Source organism: Pezoporus flaviventris, unplaced genomic scaffold, assembly GCF_033815535.1.
Source record: "Pezoporus flaviventris isolate CSIRO_AGI_PZ_B2104156 unplaced genomic scaffold, CSIRO_AGI_Pfla_v1 ptg000096l, whole genome shotgun sequence".
NCBI lineage: Eukaryota > Metazoa > Chordata > Aves > Psittaciformes > Psittacidae > Pezoporus > Pezoporus flaviventris.
The window spans coordinates 4,107,036-4,131,489 of NW_026892644.1; the positions used below are offsets into that span (position 1 = coordinate 4,107,036).

The following is a 24,454-nucleotide window of genomic DNA, read 5'->3' on the forward strand; positions in this document are numbered from 1 at the left end:
GGATGTATTATTTAGAGCTGTATTAATAGTAATTTGAAATTTGGTCTTGTATCCCTTTGTACTAATATAAATTGATGCCTTCACTTTCTTCTGTTTAGCTAGAAGGCTCTGAGGGTTATTCTATTAAATGCATTTCTTCACTTCATTATTCACTTTTCTATTTTTTTTTTTTTTTTTAATCAAGAGCTGGAGCCTGAAAAGAAGCAGGCACGAATCCATCATGAAACAAGGATCCATATTCTGAATCTCCTTATCACCTCTCTTGAGTGCAGTCCTCCCAGCCTTGCTTTGTATCTCCTGGGATATGAACTGAAGAAACCTGTCAGCACCACAAATCTCCAAGATCCAGGTATGAGGAAGAAACATTGATCTGGCATTTAATCTCTTTTGTTACCAATACTGAGAATATTTATTGGAAAATTCATGGGGAGAAGCAGTTCCTCTTAATGTTAAGAGTAATACAACAGGCCTTTTTCAGTTCCTCAAAAGCTAAATTAAAAGATATGTTGCTACCAAATGCAGCGTTTAAACAGCAGTAGGATTTGATCCTTTGTTTAAATTGAATTTTGGAACAGACTTGAAATTAGAGTTCTGGCGGGAAGTGATATATATATATACATAAAAATACATATAAATATATATATAGTAATATGAACTTTAAAGCAACAGAAGTGACATTCGTGATGTTTCTTGTAAGGGTGAGAAAAATAGTATGTTAGTATGTCGTTTGCCTCCTCAGTTTCTAACTGAGTAGTAGTAGTCTTTGAATATCTACAAAGAGGTTAATGAGAAGATGAAGCCACGCTCTTCCGAGGTGTGTGGCAGGGAGAGACAGCGGGCACAAGTTGAAATGAGAGGCTCCAAGTGGATATAGCAGAAACTTTTTCACCGTGAAGACAGTGAAGCAGTGGAGTGTGTTGGCCAGAGTCTTCACATTTGGAAATTTTCAAGACCCAGCTGTATAAAGCCATGAACGATCTGGTCTGATATCATAACTGAGCAGTAGTTTGGAGCTGAGATGTCATGGAATCCCTTCCAGTCTAAAGTTCTAGATTTTCTCTGATGTTTTAAAGGATGTTTTATGTGAACATGTTTGAACAAACATTTCATTTTAGTTATTTAGAGAAGAATATTTTTTCACTAGGTTTGTATTGGATGCTGTGGCCCAGCAGTGTTTGGTCTTTCATAGTTATAAATGAAGGGTAGATAGGGCCTAGATTTTATATGGGGGAAAAAAAAAAGTCTTGAAGTTATTTGATATATCAGAAAGATGAAAAAGAAATGCCAACTTATTTTTTTCATCTGCAAAGGAGCTTTCAGTTGCAGTGGTACATGTTTTGGGTATTTTGAAATTCTGTAGTGATGTGATCTAGGTAACTCATCTGCACCCACACAATTTTATATGGTCTCATATGTTAGGTCAGTGACAGGGACTTTGTCTCAAAGCCATGAGAGAGTCGTGTGCACATCTTTGAATTATCCCATTCATAATGTGAAAAAATAATGACCATAAGCCATTTGCCATGAGATAATAATTTCCTACTAAAGCATAAATCATACATGCCAAACAAAGATGATTTCCCCTGTAAGAACTGCAGTTATTGATGCCTTTAGTGCGTCAGGATATCTTTCTGGGTTGATTAAAGAATTAATTTGCTAAAGGAAGAAAGCAAAAAGTCAGGATTTTGACTTCAGTATTAAAATCTCTTTCCCGTTCCCCTTAGTTGCAGTATCAGGTGCCTCTAGAAGCATTAGTCATAAAATGGCTGTAATTGTAAAATAAAGACAGGAATTTCAAGCTCTTCTTGAAATTGCCAACTGAGTATTCAGTTAAAAGTTTTTAAGAGCAGGATTTTGTATTTTCATGCAGAATATTAAAGAATAATTGTATCTTTTTCATAGAACTGAAGGAAAAGTTCTTAAGTTTTGATTGCCTAATTTATCCTCTAAAGCATCTCAAAAGCCTACAGGTTAACAATAAACATTTTCATTAGAATTTTGCTGAAACACAGTTCCGTCTTTCATTTTAATTAATGGAGAAAAAAACTCTGCCAGGTATTTTTGCTTTAGCTCTGTGGAGCAGTATAGCACAGCACAAGGTATCTGAACAATTGAGTTTCTGTAATTCTGTATACTAACCAGCATTTGCTGTGGGGGCTAGTAAGATCAAGAATGTTAAGAAATTCTCTATTTTAAGGTGTCTTGGGTTGCCCGCGGACTTGCCTTCATGCCATTTTGAACATACTAGAGAAGGGTACCGAAACAAGGAATGGGCCTACAGCAGTTCAGGAATCTCCTCATCTTGCAGAACTCTGTTACCAGGTATTCAGCATATTTTCAGTTGGTATATAGTGAAAATAGGCCCTAAATAAAACTAGCTACTTGGTGAATACAGACTGCTGATGATTTTGGCAATTGTTTCATTTTTCAAATGCATGTGTCAGGTTTTTATATACCTTGAACTCTTTCTATTTTACCATTTCCTCAGTGAAAAAGTATTCTTTTGTAGCAACAGAGAAAATAAAAGGGTCTGTACTCATGCAGAATTTTGAATTGGGATGTACTCATATAACTGATGTTTTAAATGTTTCTGGCAAGCCCCTGAATCTGTTATGACCATATACGAATTTTTTTTTTACTATTTTTTTTATTAATTTTGGAACTGCAGTTTGCCAGCAAGTAAGATAACTATTCCAAATAAGCCAATAAAATCCTCTTCTTTATTCTGTAGCAATGACAGAATGTATGTACATATGTCTAAGGGGATGAGATGAGGAAGACAGCTGAATTAGGCATGTGTGCAAGGTAGTTGATTTTTAGCTTTAAATCATATAGCCATATGATTGCACACCTATATTATGTTGAAAATCTGTGGAATCTAGACAGGATTTTAAACACTATTAAAAGTGAAAGAGGCCATATTGCAGGAGGAGGAAAAAAAGGAAAGATTGTGTTTCCTGTCTTGGTAAACCTGGAGATAGAAAAAAGCATTCTTTTTTAAGTGAGCTGAGCAGACAGAAAGGCTTACATGGTGTCATGTGAGCAAATAGCCATTGGAATCATCTACACATTGGTACTCCTTTAATGCCATAATTCAGTGTCTATTATATATAATATGTTCAGCTTTGGAGTAGAAAACTTACTGTAAATACAGGTTTGAGCAGTAAAACAGTGTTATGCATATTTTGATTTGGTGGTTAGTTTGTTTTTAAAATAAATTCCATAAATGGCTGTCTACTGGTTTTGATTGTCAGGTGATCTATCAGTTGTGTGCATGCTCTGACACATCAGGTCCAACTATGAGGTACCTGAGGACCAGCCAGGATTTCTTATTCACTCAGCTGCAGTATTTGCCATTTTCTGTCAAAGGTAACTTTATACTAAGATAAGATTGTGCATGTTTAAAATCCTATTTATCTTTTGACTCCATAGGAACACAGAAGAAGAAATATAGGTAGCATTATTAAACTGAATTAATTATTACCTCTGCTAACCTTTTAATTCTGTAGAAATTGAACTCTGCCTATTTAGAAAGTTTAGATGATTAGCACTGAACTTTTGTAAAAGAATGCTAAATTTTAAAATGCATCAAGTCTCCAGAAGCAAATCCTAATTGATATTTCAGTTGTTGTTGTAGTTTTGTTAGACTATGCTACAGAACAAAATATTTTTGAAAAGCAAGAATGCTGTGAAGAACTGAGGGAATAGAAGACTGGCGGTTATAACAATCTGTGTTTTCCCTTCCTTTGAATAAAGTAATTTTATTTGGTGACAGCATTAATTTTTAAGCTAATAAATGTTTTTAATGTCTCAGACCAAAACAGTTTCTCAGTTGTCTTAAACTGAATAACTCTACTTACTCGCTTTATCAGATGTTTGACCACTAGTTCTTTGTTAAATGATAGTAAACATAGCATTCGCATACATGTATCCAGCATGGGTAAAGCAGTTTACATAATTCTATTGTAACTTAAGAATCTAAATTAGATGAATATAGAATATGAAGATTCTTGGAGACCTACATTCAAGCCTTATCAACTTTGATGAAAGTTATAGTTTATTTTGCGTAAATGTTTTTCACTGAAATTAGAACTGATCCTATTTGCTCATGAAACACTGCATTCTCTACAAAGACTGTTAGTACATTTATATTCAGATTTTTTGCATATGTGTATACTCTTAATTGCATGTATGTGTATGATTTGTTTTCACAATAACAGCATGTTCGTTTTGTCCCATAAACAAACAGTGAGAAGATAATGACATCCTCTAAAACATTTATCATTATATTTTTATATTATTAATATTATTATTTATATTTTATTATATATTTATAAAACATAATATTTATGTTCAGTTTTATAACTGTTCCTTATCTCCACCCAGAACATGAAATTTCAACACTGAACCAAATGTCTTGGCTGATGAAGACTGCAGCCATAGAAATGCGAGTGACATCTCTGAATCGCCAGCGCTCCCACACACAGAGACTGCTGCATTTGCTGCTTGATGACATGCCTGTGAAACCATACTTGGGTAAGAGGAATTTATTGTGAGGGTAAATAAACTTGAATAAATGGAAGTGTGAGGGGCTTTATCTGAATTCTTTCCTCCACAAACTTGGACAGCCCATTTGTCGTATCAGGTCTGGAATTGCCACTGGAGGGATGGAAAGAAAGATGATGGTGTTTTAGACTCTGAAGTGAGAGAAATTAGGGCATGTTGTCACTATGTAGAAGAGGTGGAAGGTTTTCCTTAGTAAACTGTTGTAGACAAAGCTTTTCTCAGTCCTAACTTCTGTCTGTCTGTTACACATTTCCAACCCTCTGTCAGGTAGTAGATAGTAGCTACAGGTCAGTTTCGCTTTTGACATTATAACATTACAAAACCGATTCCAATATGACGCAGAATGCACCATTAAATAACAAGGCAAGATTTCAGAGTTTCAGAGCAGAGGAAAAAGTGAATCAATGGGAAGAGAAACAGGTGGTAATAAAACTCTTTACATGAAGAAAATAAACATACTGACTAGAAGATAATGGGCTGCAGCAATATGGTGTTTTCCCTCACTTTTATAGGTCTTAGCACAGTGTTTTCGTCTTTGTGGAGATCTCAGTGTGGGAAACTGTGTCTAAATACCCTACTCGTTTTACAGTGTTCATCCAGCTGCGTTATTCATACTGGAGGGTGGGGTGTCCTTTTGGGCATTTCTAGTATTGTCTAATCTGTATTTGATAATTGGCCAACTTCTGTGAGATAAGTATTGTTTTCATTTTATTAAGGATCAAAGCTGTATTAGAAGACTTCCATGTGAAGGGCCTGTCAGTGTGTGCTCTCTCTTTTTCAGTATTAATAAAGTAGGTGGTATTTAAAAAAAAACAACTTACGTTTCATTACCTTCAGCTGATGGTGAAGGAGGAATGGAAGATGAAAGTCGATCAGTCAGTGGGTTTCTCCACTTTGATACTGCTTCCAAAGGTAAACATTATGACTGTTTACTGACTCAGTAAACTTTTCTGAATGGGGGGGAGGGCCAGCTCTAGAAAGGACACTTTGAAAAAGACAGTGATAGACTTTCTAAGCAGCAGCAGTACCTAGAACAATTTTATTTAGTGTGGGTAAAAAAAAACTAATTTTAGAATCTTAATGTAGATGGTTGGAGTGAGTGGGAAATTCTGAACTGGAAAGGAAGTTAGAAGTCTGTTTCCCTTTTCCTCCATTTCCCTTTCCCGTCTGTGGAAGGGCAGCATGGCAGGGTTGCAGTCTAAACCAGTGAGACTGTTGGTAAAGCTAAACATGTTTAGCTTTAGCAAAGAATATAAAAGCTAAGTAACTTCAGATTCCTTAGTGTTTCTGAGTATCAACAAAACACTGTGTGGTTCTCATTGAAAACCAACCTCCTCTTAATTAGGAGAAGAAATATGAATCTTGTATTTCTAAATATTGGATTACATGCATACATAACAGGAGAATGATGCAGTGTCACACAGAATTTAAGGCTCTAGAAAATGTTTTTAAACCCCTTATATAGATTGATAGCACTTTCTGAATATTTAATGTTTTATTTTGAAATTCTACACATTAATATCAGATTTACAAGTGTAAGTTAGGCTCCTATTGTGATTTTTTTGTTGTTTTCCCCTTGATGTTGCTGAATACAGTTTGAATTGATTTGCATTTCCAGTGCGCAGGAAGATCTTAAGTATCTTGGATTCAATTGACTTCCGTCAGGACATACCAGAGCCTTTGCAACTGGATGTTTTTGAGTGGCGTCAGATTGAGCAAGTCATTGCTAATTGCGAGCATAAGAATGCACGTGGACAAGTGGTCTGCAATGTCAAGGTGTGCACTGGTCTATAGTCTTGAATGTGCTATTTTATATCTTAATAAAAATGATCAGTGGATTAATAATACTTAGAAAACTGCTTTCAGGTAAAAAGTACAGCTGTTTCAGATATGTTCATAATTTATGCAGACTGTTCAGATTAGTTTATTTCTTCTGCATTGCACACACTGATTTCTTGTCTGCACTAGACAGATGCATCAGTTTAAGACATTTTCATGAAATTTTTTTATCTTATTATTTTTCCCATCTTGGAATACCAAAGTGATGTTGCAGATATGATATCTATTTTACGTATTTAGTTAATCTCCAATATATGGAACTGTGTAGCACTACATATGTGTACACAATTACATACACAACACTCTTGTATACTGGGGTAGTTCTTAGAGGCTGTAGTTAAGTTACTAACACGTGAGGGGTACTTGACAAGTGTGTGATAAATAGTCCTGAAAAAATTGTCCTCTGAGAGACAAGAGACAGAGCAGGAGCAGAATGTAAAGTACAGTTTTTCTTGATGGTGATAGGAATGCAGCTATTCCTTATTTGGAACCAGCTATTCTCTATTGGAAAATGTATTTTAGACGTGAAAGGAAACAAACCCTTCTATGTCAGAGAACTATAGTAGAGGTTGAAGAGGAAAAGGAATGCGATGTGTTAGAAGAGCTCATAGAATTATTGAATGGTTAGGGGTGGAAAGGACCTTTAGATCATCTAGTTCCAACCCCTCTGCCATGGGCAGGGATACCTCACACTAAATCATATCACCCAAGGCCTCGTCCAACCTGGTCTTGGACACTGCCAGGGATGGAGCATTCACAACCTCCCTGGGCAACCTATTCCAGTGCCTCACCACCCTAACAGGAAAGAATTTCCTCCTTATATCCAATCTAAACTTCCCCTGTTTAAGTTTGAACCTGTTACCCCTTGTCCTATCACTACAGTCTCTAATGAAGAGTCCCTCCCCAGCATCCCTATAGGCCCCCTTCAGATACAGAACAACCTAGGACCAGAAGTAAATGAGTAAGTGCAAAAATGAGAAGTGCAGTGAGTAGGGAGAGAAACTGGACAGCTGAAAGTACCGTAGTTAGAGAATCGAGTATTGGGGAAACCTAAAAAAAATGAGTAAAACTTGTTTGAATCTCAGTCCTTTGGTTGCATCTGTCATTATGTATCCATCTCCTAAATACTTCGAGGAGAGACAAAGTCATGTTCCTTGTCATTTGTCCTGGTTTCAGCTGGGATAGGGTTAATCTTCTTTGTAGTAGCTGGTGTAGTGCTGTATTTTGGATTTGGGATGAGAATAATGTTTATAATGCATTGATGTTTTAGTTGTTGCTTAGTGTTTACACTAAATCAAGGACTTTACAGCTTCCCATACCACCCCACCAGCAGGTCAGCTGGGGTGCACAAGAAGCTGGGAGGAGACATAGTCAGGATAGCTGACCCAAACTTGCCAAAGGGATATTCTGTACTACAGCATGTCATGCTCAGTATATAAACTAGAGGGAAAGCTGGCTGGGGACTGCTGCTTGGGAACTGGCTGGGCATTGGTTGGGGAGTGGTGAGCGACTCCATTGCACATCACTTGTATGTTCTATTATTATTATTTTATTGTTGCTATTACTATTATTATCCTTTCCTTTTCTGTCCTATTAAACTGTCTTTATCACAACCCATGAATTTTAGTTTTTTACCCAGTTCTCCATTCCACAACACCATTACACTTTCTTTTTTAACTTTTTAATTTCAGTACCTTCACAGAGTTCTGGTTGCAGAAATCAATGCCCTTCAAGGAATGGCAGCAATAGGCCAGAGACCTTTATTTATGGAGGTAAGTATAGAAAAAGTAACTACTGTTTGTTGTTGCTTTTGGTGGATTTCATTTATTGTCAAGCAGTAAGCTTCTACCATGAAAGCCTGTGGATTTGAGCCCTAACTTTAAGTTAGTAATGCCTGAAAAAATAAATTAAAAAAAACCCAAAACATTAAAATTTGGTAAGATTAACTATGTCTCACTGTACTGTTAATACATTAATAGCAGAACTGGAGTCTCTTGTTTCTTTAACCTTTTCCCTTGTCGTTACTGATAATTGCAGTTCCCACCCCACTGAACAGAAAGCAGTACATACTAACGTCAAGACTGGCTGTTCACAAGTACAGAGTGTAGCAGCCACACTGGGCTCAGGGAACACTAATTTATTTCTCCTTTCTTCTGCACAGCTGTAGTTTCACTGAACCCTGAGCTTAATTATTTTCTGAGCTTCCTGCCATCTTTTAAATTTAGGTGAAATTGGCTAAATGGATTTGAAAGTTGAAGGATGAAGGAGAAATGAGTCAGACTAAAATACAAAGAAAAGGCACAGAGATTTTTCATAGTTGTTCTTGTTTTGATTTTCAAGTGTATGTTAGAAAAGAATTTCCCTAGTTAATTCCTTTCTCCTCCCCTCTCCTTCCTCTCCCCACTATAAGCATGAGACATTCGTGATGGAAAGGCCTTGTGAAAAGCCGCTCAGAAAATGGACTGGCCTATCTCATTAAAATGATTAATAGCAGCTTGTTTCTGAGACGCTGAAACCTTACCCTCCCCCCCACCTCCTAAACACTATTACTAGTAGATAAAATTGTCGTCTTGAAATCTGTCTTTGCCATTAACTTACTTTATTTCAATGTCTTTGTCGTGGGTATTCAGGAGGTCAACACTATATTGCACTATGTAGTGGAGCGTAACAAGCTGCTGCAGTGCCTCCATGCTAAGAGGCATGCTTTAGAGTCATGGAGACAACTGGTGGAAATCATACTCACTGCCTGCCCCCAGGATCTCATACAGGCTGAGGACAGGCAACTGATTATTCGTGAACTATTGCAGGATGTGCATGACAAGGTAATTCTATATTGGAAATCAGCCATATCCTTGAAATTTGTTGCTGTATTTTTTTACGTGAGGGAAATTACTTGTCAAGCAGCCTTCTTAATTGTGATCCCTCCAAAATTTGTCTGCTTTTAGTATTCTTTTTAGTTTTCTGATTGTTACTGTGCTGAAGTTGAATGCACTGTGGACAGAGGAGATACTCTGAATTCTTCCATAGCTGCTGTTGAACTATGAACTCTATATTGACAAATTTCAAAGACACTTCAGTATAATCTGGTATGCTCATAGTCTGTAAAGGATGTGTGAAAAGGAAACAGCATGATGAGGAGCATAGAAGAACTCACTGGAAGGATGAAGGCAGACAGAACTGCAGTTGATAATCTATTGTGTTTAGACTCACTGCAAATAATACTGCTGCTGCTTTTGAAAAATTAGTAGAATGAAGCTTCATAGATGAAAAAATAAAGATTTTACAATTCAGAGCAATTTTGGAAATGTGAGAATTTGCTTTGTCTTAAAATATTTAGAGTCTAAATGTTTTACTGCTGATAATTTTTGAGACAGACTAGGCAGTTAGTACTGACCCAGCCAGTCTCTAAGACAAATTTTAATGGAAGGTCCTTGCATTGTTTAGGCTGCTGGGGCATCTTTTATTTTATTTATTTATTGTAAGAGCTGTGCTGTTGGTAGTTTTCCTGATTAGGCAAGTTGTGTTTTGAGAAATATATATTGAAATGTATTTATTCAAGCAAAAAAAATAACTATTTGAAGGTTTGTTGTTGTTGCAATTTACAGTGGGGTCGGTTTTGTTTTTAATAGTAATATTTTTATTAAATAGCTGTAAAGCCAAGAGGGTGTCAGTTGTTCTTTCCCTAACTTCGGTTTAGATATTTCACTAATACAGCAAGTCAGATGTTAATGCATTTCTTCCCCTTTCCCCATCCAGATTTAATTATCATCCTGCCTGTGACTTGTGTAAATACACCCCAGAATACTAACGGTCTTCTCCATTAAAATGTGTTCAATTTACCTTTCTGAACAAGTTCATGACACTAATGATTTTGATGTGTCTTGAATAGTGACATGTTAATGAAATCCTTAGGCATACCTAAATGAAATAGTTGAGAAGCTAAATTAATTGGTTTAATAGCTCATGCAATCAGACACTTTTCTACTTTTTTTTTTTTTTCTTTTTCCTGTTCTTTCCTTTCTTCTTCTGTATTAAGATCCTTGATGATGATGCAGCTCAGGAGTTGATGCCGGTAGTTGCAGGGGCTGTGTTCACCCTGACTGCCCACCTGAGCCAGTCCATGAAAACCGAGCAGAAACAGCCACTTGCACTCCCTATGGCAGGACAATCTCAGTACACCTTGATGCTGGATGGTTCTTTTACCTCATCACCTAGCTCTGAGAGCATATCCATGGGTTTTGCTTCCATTGGTGACTCCTCCCTCCACATCATCTTAAAAAAGCTCCTGGATTTCATTTTGAAAACAGGTGTGTTGACCCTTGCAGTGTGTGTATGTGGAAAATCCAACCACCAAGAATAAAAAAGATGGGTTGAGCTGCTTCCTGTTACTGCAGTGAAGATTTTTATTGCAGTCAATTAGGTAGATCTAACATGATTAGTATAGATCTAAGTAATGTTACTAACAAGAAAAAAAAATAAATGGAGGTGTATTATTTATTTATTTATTTATTAATTCTTAACAAGCAGAATCATATTGCCACGTTTTTGGAGAAGCATTAACTTGCTGAATTTACTTATTTGCACTTTTATGTGAACAACAGAACTCTGACTTAAGAAATCTAGTTGTTTTACTCCTTTCTGGCAGCATTGACATAAGAAAGTTAAATTAAGTGCCAGTGGAAGATGGTGTTACGGAATTTACATCTATTTGGTTTTAATTGTGAATATTTCCTGTTAACAGGTGGTGGCTTCCAGAGAGTGAGGACGCACCTTTATGGTTCCCTGCTTTATTATTTGCAGATTGCCCAGAGACCAGATGAACCAGACACTTTAGAAGCAGGTATGGTCCAACTGTGTTACGGAAAACAAAAAATGTTATTCAACCCTGAAAAGTACGGTTCCTGCATACAGTTGTCTTCTGGAAATAGGTATATTGTGTAGACAGAAATAATTTTACTCCAAGAGCTTCTGAAATTAGCTGCTTATCCTAAATGATGCACATCTTCCTCTTCTGTGACCCGCCTAGCTATGTATGCCTTCAAAATATTTTGTTCTGGATGAAGATACTAAATTTCTGACCTCCAGCACTAAAGAAGGTATTTGATTTGTGTCCATTTAAAGCTATGCATCATGGCTACAAAATTGTCAAAGGACTGGAGATTACTTGTAACTACCTGTTCTCAAGTAGGTCCAACTGTAGAAATATATTTCCTCCATATCTGTATGTTCACTCAAATCACAGGATCCTATTAAATAAAAACAACAACAAAAAAACCCCAAACCAACCAACCCTCCAGAGAAACCAACCAACCAACCCTCCCTGCCCTCCCCCCCCCCCCCAAATTACTTCATATTCTTCTGATCGTTTAGCTGAAGGGGAAAACAAACAAAATAGCATCCCTCCTACCCCCGAAACATAAGCCAGCCAAAGCTGCTGCTTAACCAAGAGAGCTTATGGCAGATACCGTGTTTTCTCTGTTGATGGCTTAAATATTTGATTCATCAGTGTTTCTAATGATTGTTTCATCTTGGAACTTGGACAAGGATTGGAAAACAAACTTGGGACTAGTATTGTGCATGCAGACTCTTCTATTACTTGGTCAGCATTTTAAGCTACAGTAGAAAAAAACCACAGTCTATAAACTTGTTATGACCCCTTTGTAGTTTATTACTGGCTTTGGATTCAGCCCTTTCCCACTTAGAGTAACCTTGTTTGCTTCCCTCAAACAATGTGTTTTGATCCCTGTGAAAATTCTTAGGCCTAACAGATACTCTGTTACATGTACTGAATCTTAGAATTACTTTAAGCATACTGTTTGCAAGGGTGGTGGATGTATACAGGCATGCACCCTTTTTATTCTGGCTGGCCTGTGTGTGATATTCAGGAAAGAGTAGATTTGTAGGAAAACAGTTCAATTAAAACCCCCGTCCATTGTTTGGGGCATTTCTGTTGCAAGGTAGAGAGAATGCCCTGGGGGATGTAGCCTCAGCTGTAGCGTAGCTAAGCTAATGCTAAGCTGCCCATCTTTGCATTTTTAGTTTTTTGTTTTATTTGCTTTTTACAGCTAAAAAAACAATGTGGGAACGTCTGACAGCTCCTGAAGATGTGTTTAGTAAATTGCAACGGGAAAACATGGCAACTATTGAGAGTTATGGGGCAGCTCTCATGGAGGTGGTCTGTCGTGATGCTTGTGATGGTCATGAGATAGGCCGGGTAAATCAGTCTATTCCTTTGCAGTTGCTGTTCTGTTTGTTTTAAAGAACACCTTACTACTGTGCAGAGAGGGGAAATTTCATGAGGTAGAACTAGAACATTTTTTGTAGATAATTAATCTTTTTCATGTTTCTGTCCTCCCACTCATCCTTCAAGCTGTTGAAAGTAGAAGCATTCATCTACATTAACTTTTTTTCTTGAAAAAGCTGTGTGTCCTGTTGTTTAAGGATAGCAAGCACTGCTGCAAAAGACTGTAGACATGAACTGCTGTGGCATTTATTTGTTAGTATTTTTAAATTGTCAACTTACTGGTTTATTTTCTCACTTTGGGAAGACCTGTGACTTCGGGAAGAAATATTTTTTTGTATTAACTTCAGACAGGAATGCAAACTAGTTTTAAATAGTAATAGTGCTTGTAGCAATGCTTCATTAAAATATTTTGGCGTAGTTATTGGTCAACAATATCTGTAATATTTTGTTAAAGAATAATAGGGGAAAAGTAACTGGCTCATACTATACTAGACCATCAAAAAATCTTAAAATATTTTTAGCATAAAGGCTTGCATTGTAATGCAGAAACACATTCTGTCTTAAGCTGTTAGAAGCAACTGCTTATCGTTTCATATTTGTTAAAAATCTCATTGATCTTATAGATTTAACTATATTTTCATTTTTATTTGTTTCTTTGCTTGCTTGTTTGTTTGTTCTTCCCTCATCCCAGATGCTGGCATTGGCTTTACTTGACCGCATTGTCTCAGTAGACAAGCAGCAGCAGTGGCTGTTGTATCTCTCCAATAGTGGCTACCTGAAGGTGCTTGTGGATAGCCTAGCAGATGATGATCTGACCCTTCAGAGCTTGCTCACACCTCAACCGCCCTTACTTAAAGCGCTATACACCTATGAGTCCAAAATGGTAATAGTACTTCAGAAATTATTTTGTGGTATGGTGGTTTGTTTTTGTTTTTTTTGTTTTTACCTGAACAAAAGTTGTTTGTCTGTACTTCACATTGATTGTACTCAGAGATATTTTAGTAAAATACTGCTCTTTGAAATCATGCTAAAATCCAAGAGAGAAAATAGTTGTTGTAAGCCTCGTTGTGCAGCTAATACTGATCTTTCTCTTCTCTAGGCATTCCTCACTAGAGTTGCTAAAAGTCAGCAAGGGGCACTAGAGCTGTTGCGGTCTGGGGTGATTGTGAGGCTGGCACAGTGTCAAGTGTATGACATGCGACCTGAAACAGACCATCAGGGGTAAGTGTTGATTCCCTAGTTCATGTTGAAATTGTAATATAAGCTTGGAAGCAGATGATGTCTTTTTATAGGCACAAGTCTTTTTGAGTAATTATTTGTGGGTTTATTCTTTTTGTGTGTGGTGCTTCTTTAACCTGTCAGTTCAGTTCAAAACTACCTTTTGTTGAGAGAAAAACTGCAAATAAGTGAGTGTTAAGTTATACTTGCATGCCCAGTTACTTAGACTGTGTAAAAACTTACTTGTTTGATCCCTTAGAAAGGAATGGTCTATGTGTTACTGCTGTTAAATAATTTAATGCTTGAAACATAATGTTTGAAAAACAGCCTGCAATGTAAACTTATTTTAGGGGCTTTGCAGTTGGTGAACAAAAAGTGCATAGTTTGTCCTTCCCCATAAAGCACTAATGAGAGAGCAGTGAAGTAAATGTTATTTCAGAAATATTTTATGATGTGTTTCAAAAAAAAACATCACAGTTATATACTGCTTGACAAGTTTCTTGATGTGTTTCCACACTGCTAGTCATTGTGAGATGACTGAGAGATCTCAGAGAAGGAAACTGTGTAATTAGGGGAAGTTGCTTTCGTTGCTTTCAAACCTCGGTCCTTGCTTTAAATTTACAGTTCTTAGTGACATAAAGGGGATTCAAACACTGGAAAAATTCCAGACTTAGACAAGTATTAAGTTTAAAAGCGCCAGTGAGATGTGTAAGATTGTAAAAGCCCTGTGGGTTTCTTGTAGAGGACTGTGTTTATCAGTTGCTTTAGTTTAAGCGCACCTCTTCCTAAAATATTTAAGAATATTTAGTTTTATGTATAAGTAAACAGATGTCATATTTCTACCACAAAGTAATCTGATTTAATGTAGTATAGTACGAAGAAGTAATTTTCTCTGCTTAGAGAAAATGCCTGGCAGCTGCTTTCTAGGCAAATTGTAGCAGCTGTGTATCATAAATTTGTTGCTTTTCCAGTATAAACTCAGTTCAAGTACAGATCTGTTACTGAAATACGAATGTTTGCAAGTTCACAAGGGTGACTGTAGGCTGAGTCTCTGCCTCACTAGTGGGCTCCACTTATCTTGCATTGTTTATCTTTTTTCTTTATTTATTTTAAACCTCTTAAGAATGTATGGAATGAGAGATCCTCCTGTCTTCATTCCTGCTCCAGTGGAACGTTATCGCCAGATTCTTCTTCCAGCTCTTCAACTGTGTCAAGTGATCCTCACTTCCAGCATGGCACAACACCTGCAAGCAGCAGGACAGGTAAGTTCCAAAAGATGCTAAAGTATCACTGCTACTGCTCATTCAAAGAAATTGTGTCCTTTTGCTCTGAAAGTAAGTGTTTTTTAAAATCCCATCCTCACTGGTATGAGAGACCACTTTAAAATTTTCCAAAAGTAAAAAGTATTGCTTTCTCTCTGCTAAATTCTTAGTCATTCATATTTTCCCTTTTCTTCTTGTGATACAGGTTTTGCAGTTTTTAATTTCCCATTCAGATACTATCCAGGCAATTCTGAGATGTCAAGATGTTAGCGTTGGGTCTCTCCAGGAGCTGGCCTCCCTGACAGGAATAATCAGCAAGGCAGCTTTGCCTGGTAGGAACTGCAGTTTTGAAGTCTCTTCGCCCCATCTGCATGAATCTCAGGCTTTGTTTTCTATAAAGAAATTATAAGACATATAAGGGAATACCTACTCCAGTACAGAATTTTCTTAACATGTATAGCTCTGGGGAAAATGAAAAAATGTTAGGTAATTGTTCTTGAACTAAGTATGGTGGATTTGCAGTGGACAAAGTACCCTTATCTATGCATTTGACTCCCCATTTTCTTTTCATTGTGCTATCCATCAATAAGTACTTTTGTCTTTGACATGACCTGCAAATAGTAGTGTTCAAGGTGCATGTGGTATCTTAAAAAGAATTTTCATTCAGCAAATCCTATGACTGAGGAAATGAAGAGAGAAAATTGCCTGCATACCCGTATCTTTGTTAATGTCATCTCCAATTTTATTTATTTCAACATTGCTCATGGGTGACTTATCTTCACAAGGGACTAATAATTACTGTAATGGATATAGTGATTTCTTCTGTGTGCTAGAAGACTTGCTTACCATTTCATAATAACCTCTCTGTTTTAATTTAATGGCTTGCTTTGTTCAAGAGAGATGTCTGACTACAGTAGAAGGGAGTGCAAAGCTGTAGGTTGAGCCCAAATGTTTCTTTGCTTACAGTACACTGAGCTTTGCACAACAGCTGCAATTTTCTTGCTAACCTCCCTTCCTTCCCCCACAGTAAGTACTGTCCCTAAGTAAATAAAATACAGACATTACTTAGAATAGTAAGCTACACTGTGTCATGAATCTCCTATTAGCTGTTTCCATATCTAAATGTTTTCCTCAATGTGCAAACTATAAGTTGTATTTCTTGCTGAATTTTTTTCTGATCAATGCCAATATTTAAATGAATGTACTGCATAAATACTTTTTTATTTTGAAAGGAAAAGAACCTAAACAACAATAGTTAATGCCTGTATCTTTTATCAGGAGTGCTGAGTGAGCTGGACATTGATGTTAGTGAAGGTGTGCAGATGGAGCTACAAGGGCATATAGGCCGATTTCAGGTAATAAAGTTTTATATTTAACACTTGTCCTTTTAAAATTGTTTGTAGATAAGCTTCTTCCTGGTTTTGTACTTTGACTAGTAGCAGTATGAAAAGGATGTTTTCCACCATGGTGGTTTGGGTTTTTTTTGGGGGGTGGGATGAGGTGGGGTGGAGCTGGATTGTGTGTGGTTTGGTGGTTTGGGTTTGGCTTGTGTTTGCTTTTTTTATTTCATCTTTTTTCTTTTTATTCCCCCAACCAAATAGAAAAAAAAAATAAAAAAATAGCATTTAGCAACATCAGTTCTGCATCAGGAACTTTGTTTCCCTCCATGGCTAACCATTCACCTTATGTGGAGGAGAAGAATTCGAGCATGTGAAGTAATGCAGAAGTACTCTGTTGCTACTTCTGCTGCAAGCATATCTCCAGCTCAGTAATTTGGAATATCAAACATGCTAGTGTTTTATTCACTTCCTTCCCTTTTATAAATAACCTGGACTTGGAAACCAGAATGAAAGCCAAGATAATGTCTTGCTTGAAAGCAGTTATTTTGAAAGCTCAAAATCATTGCAGACTTTTTTGCAGCTCAGCATTCAGCATCCAGCAATGTTTTTGAAGCTTTGTGGGTCATGTGAGCAAGGGCTTTCATAAAGAAATATTTATCTGAAAGCTATCTGGAGAAAGGTCTGGCCTGTCAAATTCTTCTGGTTGGAAGAGAAAGACATATTCTCTGAATACTTTGATAGTAAATATCATGCTGAAGCAAAGTAGCGAGCTGTAACTGACTGCTGCAGTGCTGGGATATTTGGTTTTCTGATGAATCATGTCAGCAAGAAATTCCCATGGGAAAGCAGAAAGTTGCTTTTTTTTTTAATTGTAAGGAATTTTAATTAGTTAATTTGAAAACTCAGCTGTTCTGAGCAGAACTGAGTGAATCATAGGATAGAATCACAGCACAGAATTACAAAATCAGTCATCTGTTATTGTAGCTTTTCTCTCTAGTTTGTCCTGTTATTTTTATCCAGTTATAATAAAAGGATTTAAGTGTTCTACCCTTCCCCAAAAGTAATTACCAATAAATCTTTAATATGTTTTTTTTTTTTTTTTTTTTGCTGTTCCTTGTGAAATTGGCTTGCAGTCTGAGGCACTTTCGCGATCTTAACATGCCACATGTAAACTAGCCCCAAAGTTATTGATTGCTACTTCTTTTTATGAAACTTTTGAGTTGGTTTTTGCACTCTTATTTCCGTGGTGTTTATTATCTATATCCAGATTTTGACAGTTTGTCTATGTAGGTAAAGGTGTTGAAAGTGGGAATGGGTAAATTTAAACTGTCATTGATGCTAGTCAGTCTGCAAGAGACATAAGTTGTGCACATTTGAATTGCATTTGTTTCTCAAGGAACTGTTTTAGGATGCCATTAATTTTTAAATTAATTAAAGGTGAGATAAAACATTATGTTATAACCATTTAATTAATAAAATATAATTTACAAAATGTTTTAACTGCATTGCTCTTTAGATGTTGTGTTTTAAGAGATAACGTATCACTTAAGTGAAAAGAATCATGCACTTCATTTGTTGAGATACTAATTAAAATGTTAATTTCTTATGGCAGCGCCAGTGCTTAGGACTTCTAAGTCGGTTTGGTGGTTCAGAAAGACTACGTCAGTTTAAACTGCAAGATGATAACTCACAGGGGGACAGAGTGAACAAGAGGGATGAAATTGAGTTGGCCATGCAACAGGTAAGGACACAAGAATCTGCTAGAACCTTCAGTCTCAAATTGTGACGTTTTACCTGCTGTGCAAATATGTTTAGTTGTCATGCTTTCATACCATAGTGGTAATGCTCTACACTGTTTTTAGTCTGATGGGGGATCCCACATTTTATTTCTATTTAAAGTAAATCTTGAAAATTTGGTTACTTAAATTTGCATTAGCAGCCATTACTGTTTCGGGTACAAATTCTGTGAACTTTGAAACCTTAAACTGATCAGAAATTTTCAAAAGAAAGGCTGATTATACAGGGCAATGGCTAACAGTAAGTTAAAGCCAAAGGGGACTTAAAATTGACCGGAAATTTTAACTAGGGGGTTGGAAAAGAGGCAACGTTGCAAGTTCTAGACTTGAAATAGAAGAGAGGCTATAACTGATCAGAAAAGTGAATCATTACATTTTGGTGAGGAGACAGGAAACTAAACACGTTGTTTATTGACATTATTCCAGTTAAAATTCAGTGCTCCGAAGCCTGTAGATAGTGTAACTGACATGCTGTGATTTTCTTTTGGCAGATCTGTGCAAATGTGATGGAATACTGTGAGTCACTTATGTTGCAAAGCGCCCCCAGTTTTCAGCACACTGTTTGTCTGTTTACTCCTAGCCTGTCAGAATCAACCAACCGAGATGGGCCTCGTCAGGGTGAGATTTTTGGCTTGCTGTTTTGTGAGACTGAATGGTGTGACTTTGGGCTAGTAGAAGTAATGAACCAGAGGCTGTAGTATCACATACACTTTCAGTCACTTTTATGCCAGTACTGTGGGTGCCTATTTTCTAATTCTGGAACTTTGCACAGCAGCCTCTGACACACATATCAATAAAAAAAGTGTATGTAAATAAATAGCACAAGACATGAGAAAGTGAGCATTTCTTTTTTCAGCATCTGTGCTGGATTACATTAGGTGAAACTAGCACCTAATTCGTGACATGTAAGATGTGTTTTGATGCTGAGCGAAACTATTCATTATGCCACATGGCAGGAGCTTATAGTGTGCTGTTATGCAGCTGAGTGGTTAAAATCTTTAAATAGTAAATCTTCTGGCCTAGTTATATTTCACGTTACACTCAGTACTGTGCTATGCTTACTGCCTTCTAGTACTGCAGCCACAGAACTTTTTGCCTAGTGTCTCATTGGTATTACTTCTGACACAGAAGTATAAAAGATAAACTTCCACATCTTTCACTGCTTTATTGACAGACAGCATACATTATTGGTTTCTTGTTCTTTTTTACTTTTATTTTTTAATTTTGAATTGTTTGTCATCTTTTCTAGATACACAAGCACCAGTGGTCCCATACTGGCACTTGCCTGGCTTGGGCATTATTGTCTACCTGCTGAAACAAAGCACTAGTGATTTCTTCAGTTACTATGATAGCCATCGTCAGAGTGTTAACAAGCTGCAAAATGTAGAGCAACTCCCACCAGATGAAATAAAAGAGGTAATAGTTCTTCTGACTCTAGCCCTTGTATTGTTTGTAACTTAGACACAGCTCTAACAGAGACTCAAAGCATCTTAGACAAGTAAATAGTTCCAGTTCTTGTGCATATTCCTTTCTACTGGTGATGAAGGAAGGTCCATGGAATAACTTCAGGGAAAATATTTGGCTTAACTTTACAAAGTTGTGATTTTTGTTATAGTTGCTTTTGTTTATGTTTAATTTCTCTACTTTTGGTAAGCAAGGTTATGCAAATTTAGAACAGTGCAGTCTTGAAGAAACAGTAGCTAACAAGGAAGTTCTATATATTGATAAGTAATTTTGTTTGCTTATTTCTTTTGAGGTTCTGTGATTTGTTACAGTCTTCTTGTTTTTCCTCTTCTTACCGCAGCTGTGTCAGTCAGTTATGCCAGCTGGGGTTGACAAAATCTCCACTTCCCAAAAATATGTTTTGGCAAGGCGACGCCTGGTGAAGCTAATAAACAACCGAGCCAAGCTGCTTTCTCTCTGTTCTTGTATCCTTCTAAAATTGAAATGACCCTCAAGATGATGATCCAGAAAAGCAGAGAAATAGGAACAGGTTCTTTTAACCTATATTTCTGACCACTTCAAACAACGTATTTTGCAAAAAGGAAATTTGAAATTCTGAAAATTAGTAAGAGTGTATTGTCCTGCTGTTGTCAGAATGTAAATATTTTTAGGTTAGTAATTTCCATCATGGAGACCCTGCTAGGACATTCTGCAACATTATAACAGAGGAGTTATTACAGCCCAGCTCTTCAGTTCAGTATCCAGACCCACTAAACATTCACATATGTGCAAGTGCGGTGGAAGAAATATTTTGAAAAATAATTTTGAGGTGCCTATCAGAACAACTGGACTCACCAGTCTTACAGTTAACCTTTCATAAACCTAATATCATAAACACTGGTAATTCTATGGAAGTACCTAGTCATGTGAAAAGTAACTGTCTGCAGCTGATTCCTTTGAAACCTGCTTTGGGAAAGATGTGCTCTTACAGCCTTGCCTGTTGTGAGTAGCAGTCATTTGAAGTAACCATGCTCAGGCAGGTAAGGAGGGTGTAAGCGATCTTGCCATGGAAGTGGAGGTGAGAAGCTTCTGCTGCAGGTGACAGATGTTAACATCTTCAGGTGCTTCAAAGTGTGTAAATAAGCTCATATGGTATACGTACAACCTCAAAACAACAAAATTAGGCTCCTTCACTTAGATGTGTCTACAGATATTATAGAAACATGTCTCTTCATTCTTTGGCGTCATCTGGAACACTATCTACTGCATTGCACGCCCACTGACTCTCAAGACCCGCTGATGTCCTCCAGGATGTCCTTTCAGAAAGGAAGGCTGCAAGGTAAAATTTCTCAAACATCAAACTGCATTTTAGTAACTTTTTATAGTTAACTTTAAAACTGTAGATTACAAGGTAGATTCTTAAAATCTACTTCAAAAAGTAGATTCGCTACTATTAATCTTATGTCATTCATATTTAATAAAAGAGATTTCATTTGGATTTGGCATACCTTTGGATTTTCTGCTGGAGAACTGGCAATACAATTATTGTTGAGTCACAGATCTTGGGTTTTGTCTGTTATACACAACCTGCAAAGGAATGTAAAATTAACTTTTTTATTTCTGTTGTTCAGACCAAGTGAAGTTCAAATAATCTAATCAGATCAGTGATTCAAAACAAGTTATAGGAACTATAATCTAAAATGAAGGTAAAAACTAAAATCAGTATTGATGGCTTTAAAATTATTTCTAGAATTGTAGGCACCATTGATTCACCAGAAGATTTGAAGTTTGTAGGATTTTGTATTTTTGAAAAAATTAGTAATGGAAGGAAATCAGAAAGGGAGAAGTGATCTGGGGAGGAGCTTTATGCTTAAGATGCCATCCTGTGTGATCAAAATTAGTTATGGCCTTAACTTACATTCTCTAAATCATTTAAATAAAATAAATTATCATTTTCTTACATGCAAGTTTACCAACCAATTTGAAACACCGTGTTTTAATCTTGTTTTATAACTTGATGTGGAAAAGAGAGTGGAGAGCAGCAGCTGACATAATTTTAATGTCTTATTTTCTACCACTAGATTCCTTTGGTTCAGAGCCTAGCTTGGATTTCAGTAGTGGACTGAATCGAGTGAGCCAGCATGATATAGAACAGGTGAGATGTGATGGTCAACTGAGAAATACAGAATATACTTCATTACCCTACAGCCATCTAACCAGAGCAGTCTGACTAGGCTTCCCACCTCTGAACAATGTGTACCAACAGGGTGTAACTTAGTTTAGGATTAATGAAACACTGCAGATGTTTCATTAATCCTTGGTTTTTTTGGTTTTTTGAAAGTATTATGAAGGAGGCAGCAGTTGTGCTGCTGCACACGTGATTTCAAGTCTTAATATATTAAGTTAAATGAAAAATCAGCTAATTTACTAAAAGACTATATGTATATAAACCAGTCAAACAGTATGTATTTTTTAACAACAGCTTTCTGAAAACACTGGTTATCCTTGACAGCTTCGCAGCATGAGGGCAGAACTCCCAATTTTCTGTCATCTTGCAGCTGTTCATTACAGGTCAGCTACAGCTAGGCTGTAGAGAAATGAGATCAAAAAGGGCAACAGAAACTGAGGAGACTATAAAATGTGAATGCTAGCAAAGAAGTGATTTCTGCTTACACAGCGATTTCATAGTTTATAGAACCATAGAACAGTTTGAATTGGAAGGGACCTTCAAAGGTCATCTAATCCAACCACCCTGCAGTGAGCAGGGACATCTTCAACTAGATCAGGTTGCTCAGAACCACATCAAGCCTGGCCTTGAATGTCTCCAGGGATGACACATTGGATGCTTAACTCCTAAGCAGTCCTTAAAGGACTAGGAAAATTTCAGTTGGAAGAAGCGTCTGTATGACTGTAACTGAAGAAGCTAAATTCTATAAAACCGTTTCATTCGTAAAACAGGAGTTTAATCCCTAAAATTTAGTGAGGTTGTAAGGTGGTAATATTTGGATCATCTGTAAATGTTCTGAGTCACCCAAAAACCCCTGTAGAAAGACCATCCATTATATAATATAGAGAGAAAAACATAAGGGAAGAATGTACACCGTATTCATTAGGGGAGTCAGAAAAAACTTACTTTTGAGAAGTGGTTTAGAGAATCAGTTGTAGTGAAAGGGATGACAGATAGCTGATGATGGATAAGCTGACATTCCGCAAGGAGAAGGTTTTGTATTAATGACTGCAACAAATCTCTGTTTCTCAGCTTCAGATTGAAACTGCAAACAGCTTTGGTGAATCTCTGCAGAAGAAGCTTCTGGACATCGAAGGGTTATATTCTAAGGTTCGGTCACGGTACACCTTTATTCAAGCTCTTGTCAGACGTATCCGTGGTCTCCTAAGGATATCAAGGACCTAAGAGACTGAAACATGTTGTTTGCCCCCTGAAGCAAGCAAAAATGTACACGGGCAGGCTTTCTGGATAATCAGAATTATAGATGATACATTTTCTAATTAATGTCAAAAATATTTTGTTACTTTTTTTTTTTCTTATCCCTATAGATCAGTTTTTTTGTGTATTCTTTCCTACTGTTCCCAAATTGTCAGGAAAAATAAAGGATTGTTTTGTTAAAAACTTACGATTAATGTAAAATTTCAAGCAAGAAAGAATTCTAATGGAGGACATAAACGAAACAGAAGTTCTGCAGCTGTGATAATATTGCATTTGTGGATGCTTTCAGAGAGAAGGGGGAAGTAAAGTTTTCTGTGCTGTTCTTGCTGCAACAGGAATATAAAAACAGAATAAAATGCATGAGGAGGAGCCAACATGCTTGAGTGGTGAATTGGTTCTGTAGTTAAAGAACTCGTATCTATCTCCTTGTCTCTTATGCAGGAGAAAAAAAAATAGCGTAACAGCTCATCATTAACCTGAGCTGTGTTGGGTTTCTCTTATTACAGTCTGATCTTAAATGTGTGCATTGCAAATTCTGTCTCCTCTGTGTTTTCTTAGTATTTCTCATTTTTCCAATTTTGTATTTGTTCATAGAATCACAGAATGGTTTGAGTTGGAAAGGATCTTAAACGTCATCTGGTTCTAAGCCCCTGCCACGGTCAGGGACACCTGCCACTCCACCAGGTTGCTCAAAGCCCCTCTGTCCAGCCTGGCCTTAAACACTGCCAGGGATGGGGCAGCCACAGCTTCTCTGGGCAACCTGTGCCAGTGCCTCACAGTAAGGAACGTTTTCCTAATGTCTAATCTGAATCTACCTTCTTTCAGTTGAAATCCATTCCTTGGAGTCCTGTCACTACATGCCCTTGTAACAGGTCCCTCTCCAGATTTCTTGTAGGCCCCCACTAGGTACTGTTAGCCTGCTCTAGGATTTCCCGGGAGCCTTCCTCAGGCCGAACAACCGCAGCTCAGCTGCACAAACTAATTACATCATCTCGTCTTACAATAGGATGGGACGAAAGGAGGGACCCCCCCCCCCCCCACCAGCCGCATTGGTTCGAGCAGGAAGTGCTGCCCCCCCCCCCCCAGCACGCGCATGGCCGGGCCCCGCCCCTCAACCGGCACCCCGCTTCCGCTGGCGCCGCAGATTCGCCACATTTCACCCCCGCCCCGCATCTTCATTTACAAACTGTCACCTCTGCTTTCATTCCCCGTGCTCGAGTACGTGCACGGGGAGCCCCGCGCCCAGCCCTTCCCTTCCTCCTCCGGGGAGGCCGAGCTTTTCCCGTTTCCGTGTCGAAACG

General features: G+C 37.4%; 1 protein-coding gene and 1 long non-coding RNA gene across 3 annotated transcripts in view; one reads left to right on the forward strand and one right to left on the reverse strand.

Moving 5' to 3' along the window:
• Positions 1-23,340, forward strand: part of NUP205 (nucleoporin 205) — a 49,114-nt gene extending 25,774 nt beyond the window's left edge. The window contains exons 21-43 of the mRNA XM_061476441.1: positions 185-349; positions 2,198-2,322; positions 3,255-3,369; positions 4,387-4,536; positions 5,404-5,478; positions 6,185-6,342; positions 8,097-8,177; positions 9,036-9,227; positions 10,442-10,712; positions 11,147-11,245; positions 12,471-12,619; positions 13,341-13,532; positions 13,749-13,870; positions 14,991-15,129; positions 15,335-15,461; positions 16,408-16,484; positions 18,082-18,210; positions 18,757-18,883; positions 19,515-19,681; positions 20,070-20,193; positions 20,919-21,047; positions 21,790-21,863; positions 22,968-23,340. Of these exons, the coding sequence (XP_061332425.1) occupies positions 185-349; positions 2,198-2,322; positions 3,255-3,369; positions 4,387-4,536; positions 5,404-5,478; positions 6,185-6,342; positions 8,097-8,177; positions 9,036-9,227; positions 10,442-10,712; positions 11,147-11,245; positions 12,471-12,619; positions 13,341-13,532; positions 13,749-13,870; positions 14,991-15,129; positions 15,335-15,461; positions 16,408-16,484; positions 18,082-18,210; positions 18,757-18,883; positions 19,515-19,681; positions 20,070-20,193; positions 20,919-21,047; positions 21,790-21,863; positions 22,968-23,120 (3,140 nt within the window). The 3' untranslated portion in view covers positions 23,121-23,340. The remainder of the gene's footprint in view (positions 1-184; positions 350-2,197; positions 2,323-3,254; positions 3,370-4,386; positions 4,537-5,403; positions 5,479-6,184; positions 6,343-8,096; positions 8,178-9,035; positions 9,228-10,441; positions 10,713-11,146; positions 11,246-12,470; positions 12,620-13,340; positions 13,533-13,748; positions 13,871-14,990; positions 15,130-15,334; positions 15,462-16,407; positions 16,485-18,081; positions 18,211-18,756; positions 18,884-19,514; positions 19,682-20,069; positions 20,194-20,918; positions 21,048-21,789; positions 21,864-22,967) is intronic.
• On the reverse strand, positions 20,903-22,977 carry LOC133281175 (uncharacterized). 2 transcript variants are annotated; one of them, XR_009747410.1, is made up of 3 exons: positions 22,842-22,977; positions 21,217-21,295; positions 20,903-21,040 (listed from the first exon to the last, which is right to left on the reverse strand). It is a non-coding gene; the product is annotated as an uncharacterized LOC133281175 (long non-coding RNA). The 2 variants fall into 2 exon arrangements; XR_009747409.1 differs by lacking the exon at positions 22,842-22,977 and adding an exon at positions 21,670-21,758.
• Positions 23,341-24,454: the final 1,114 nt, after the last annotated feature.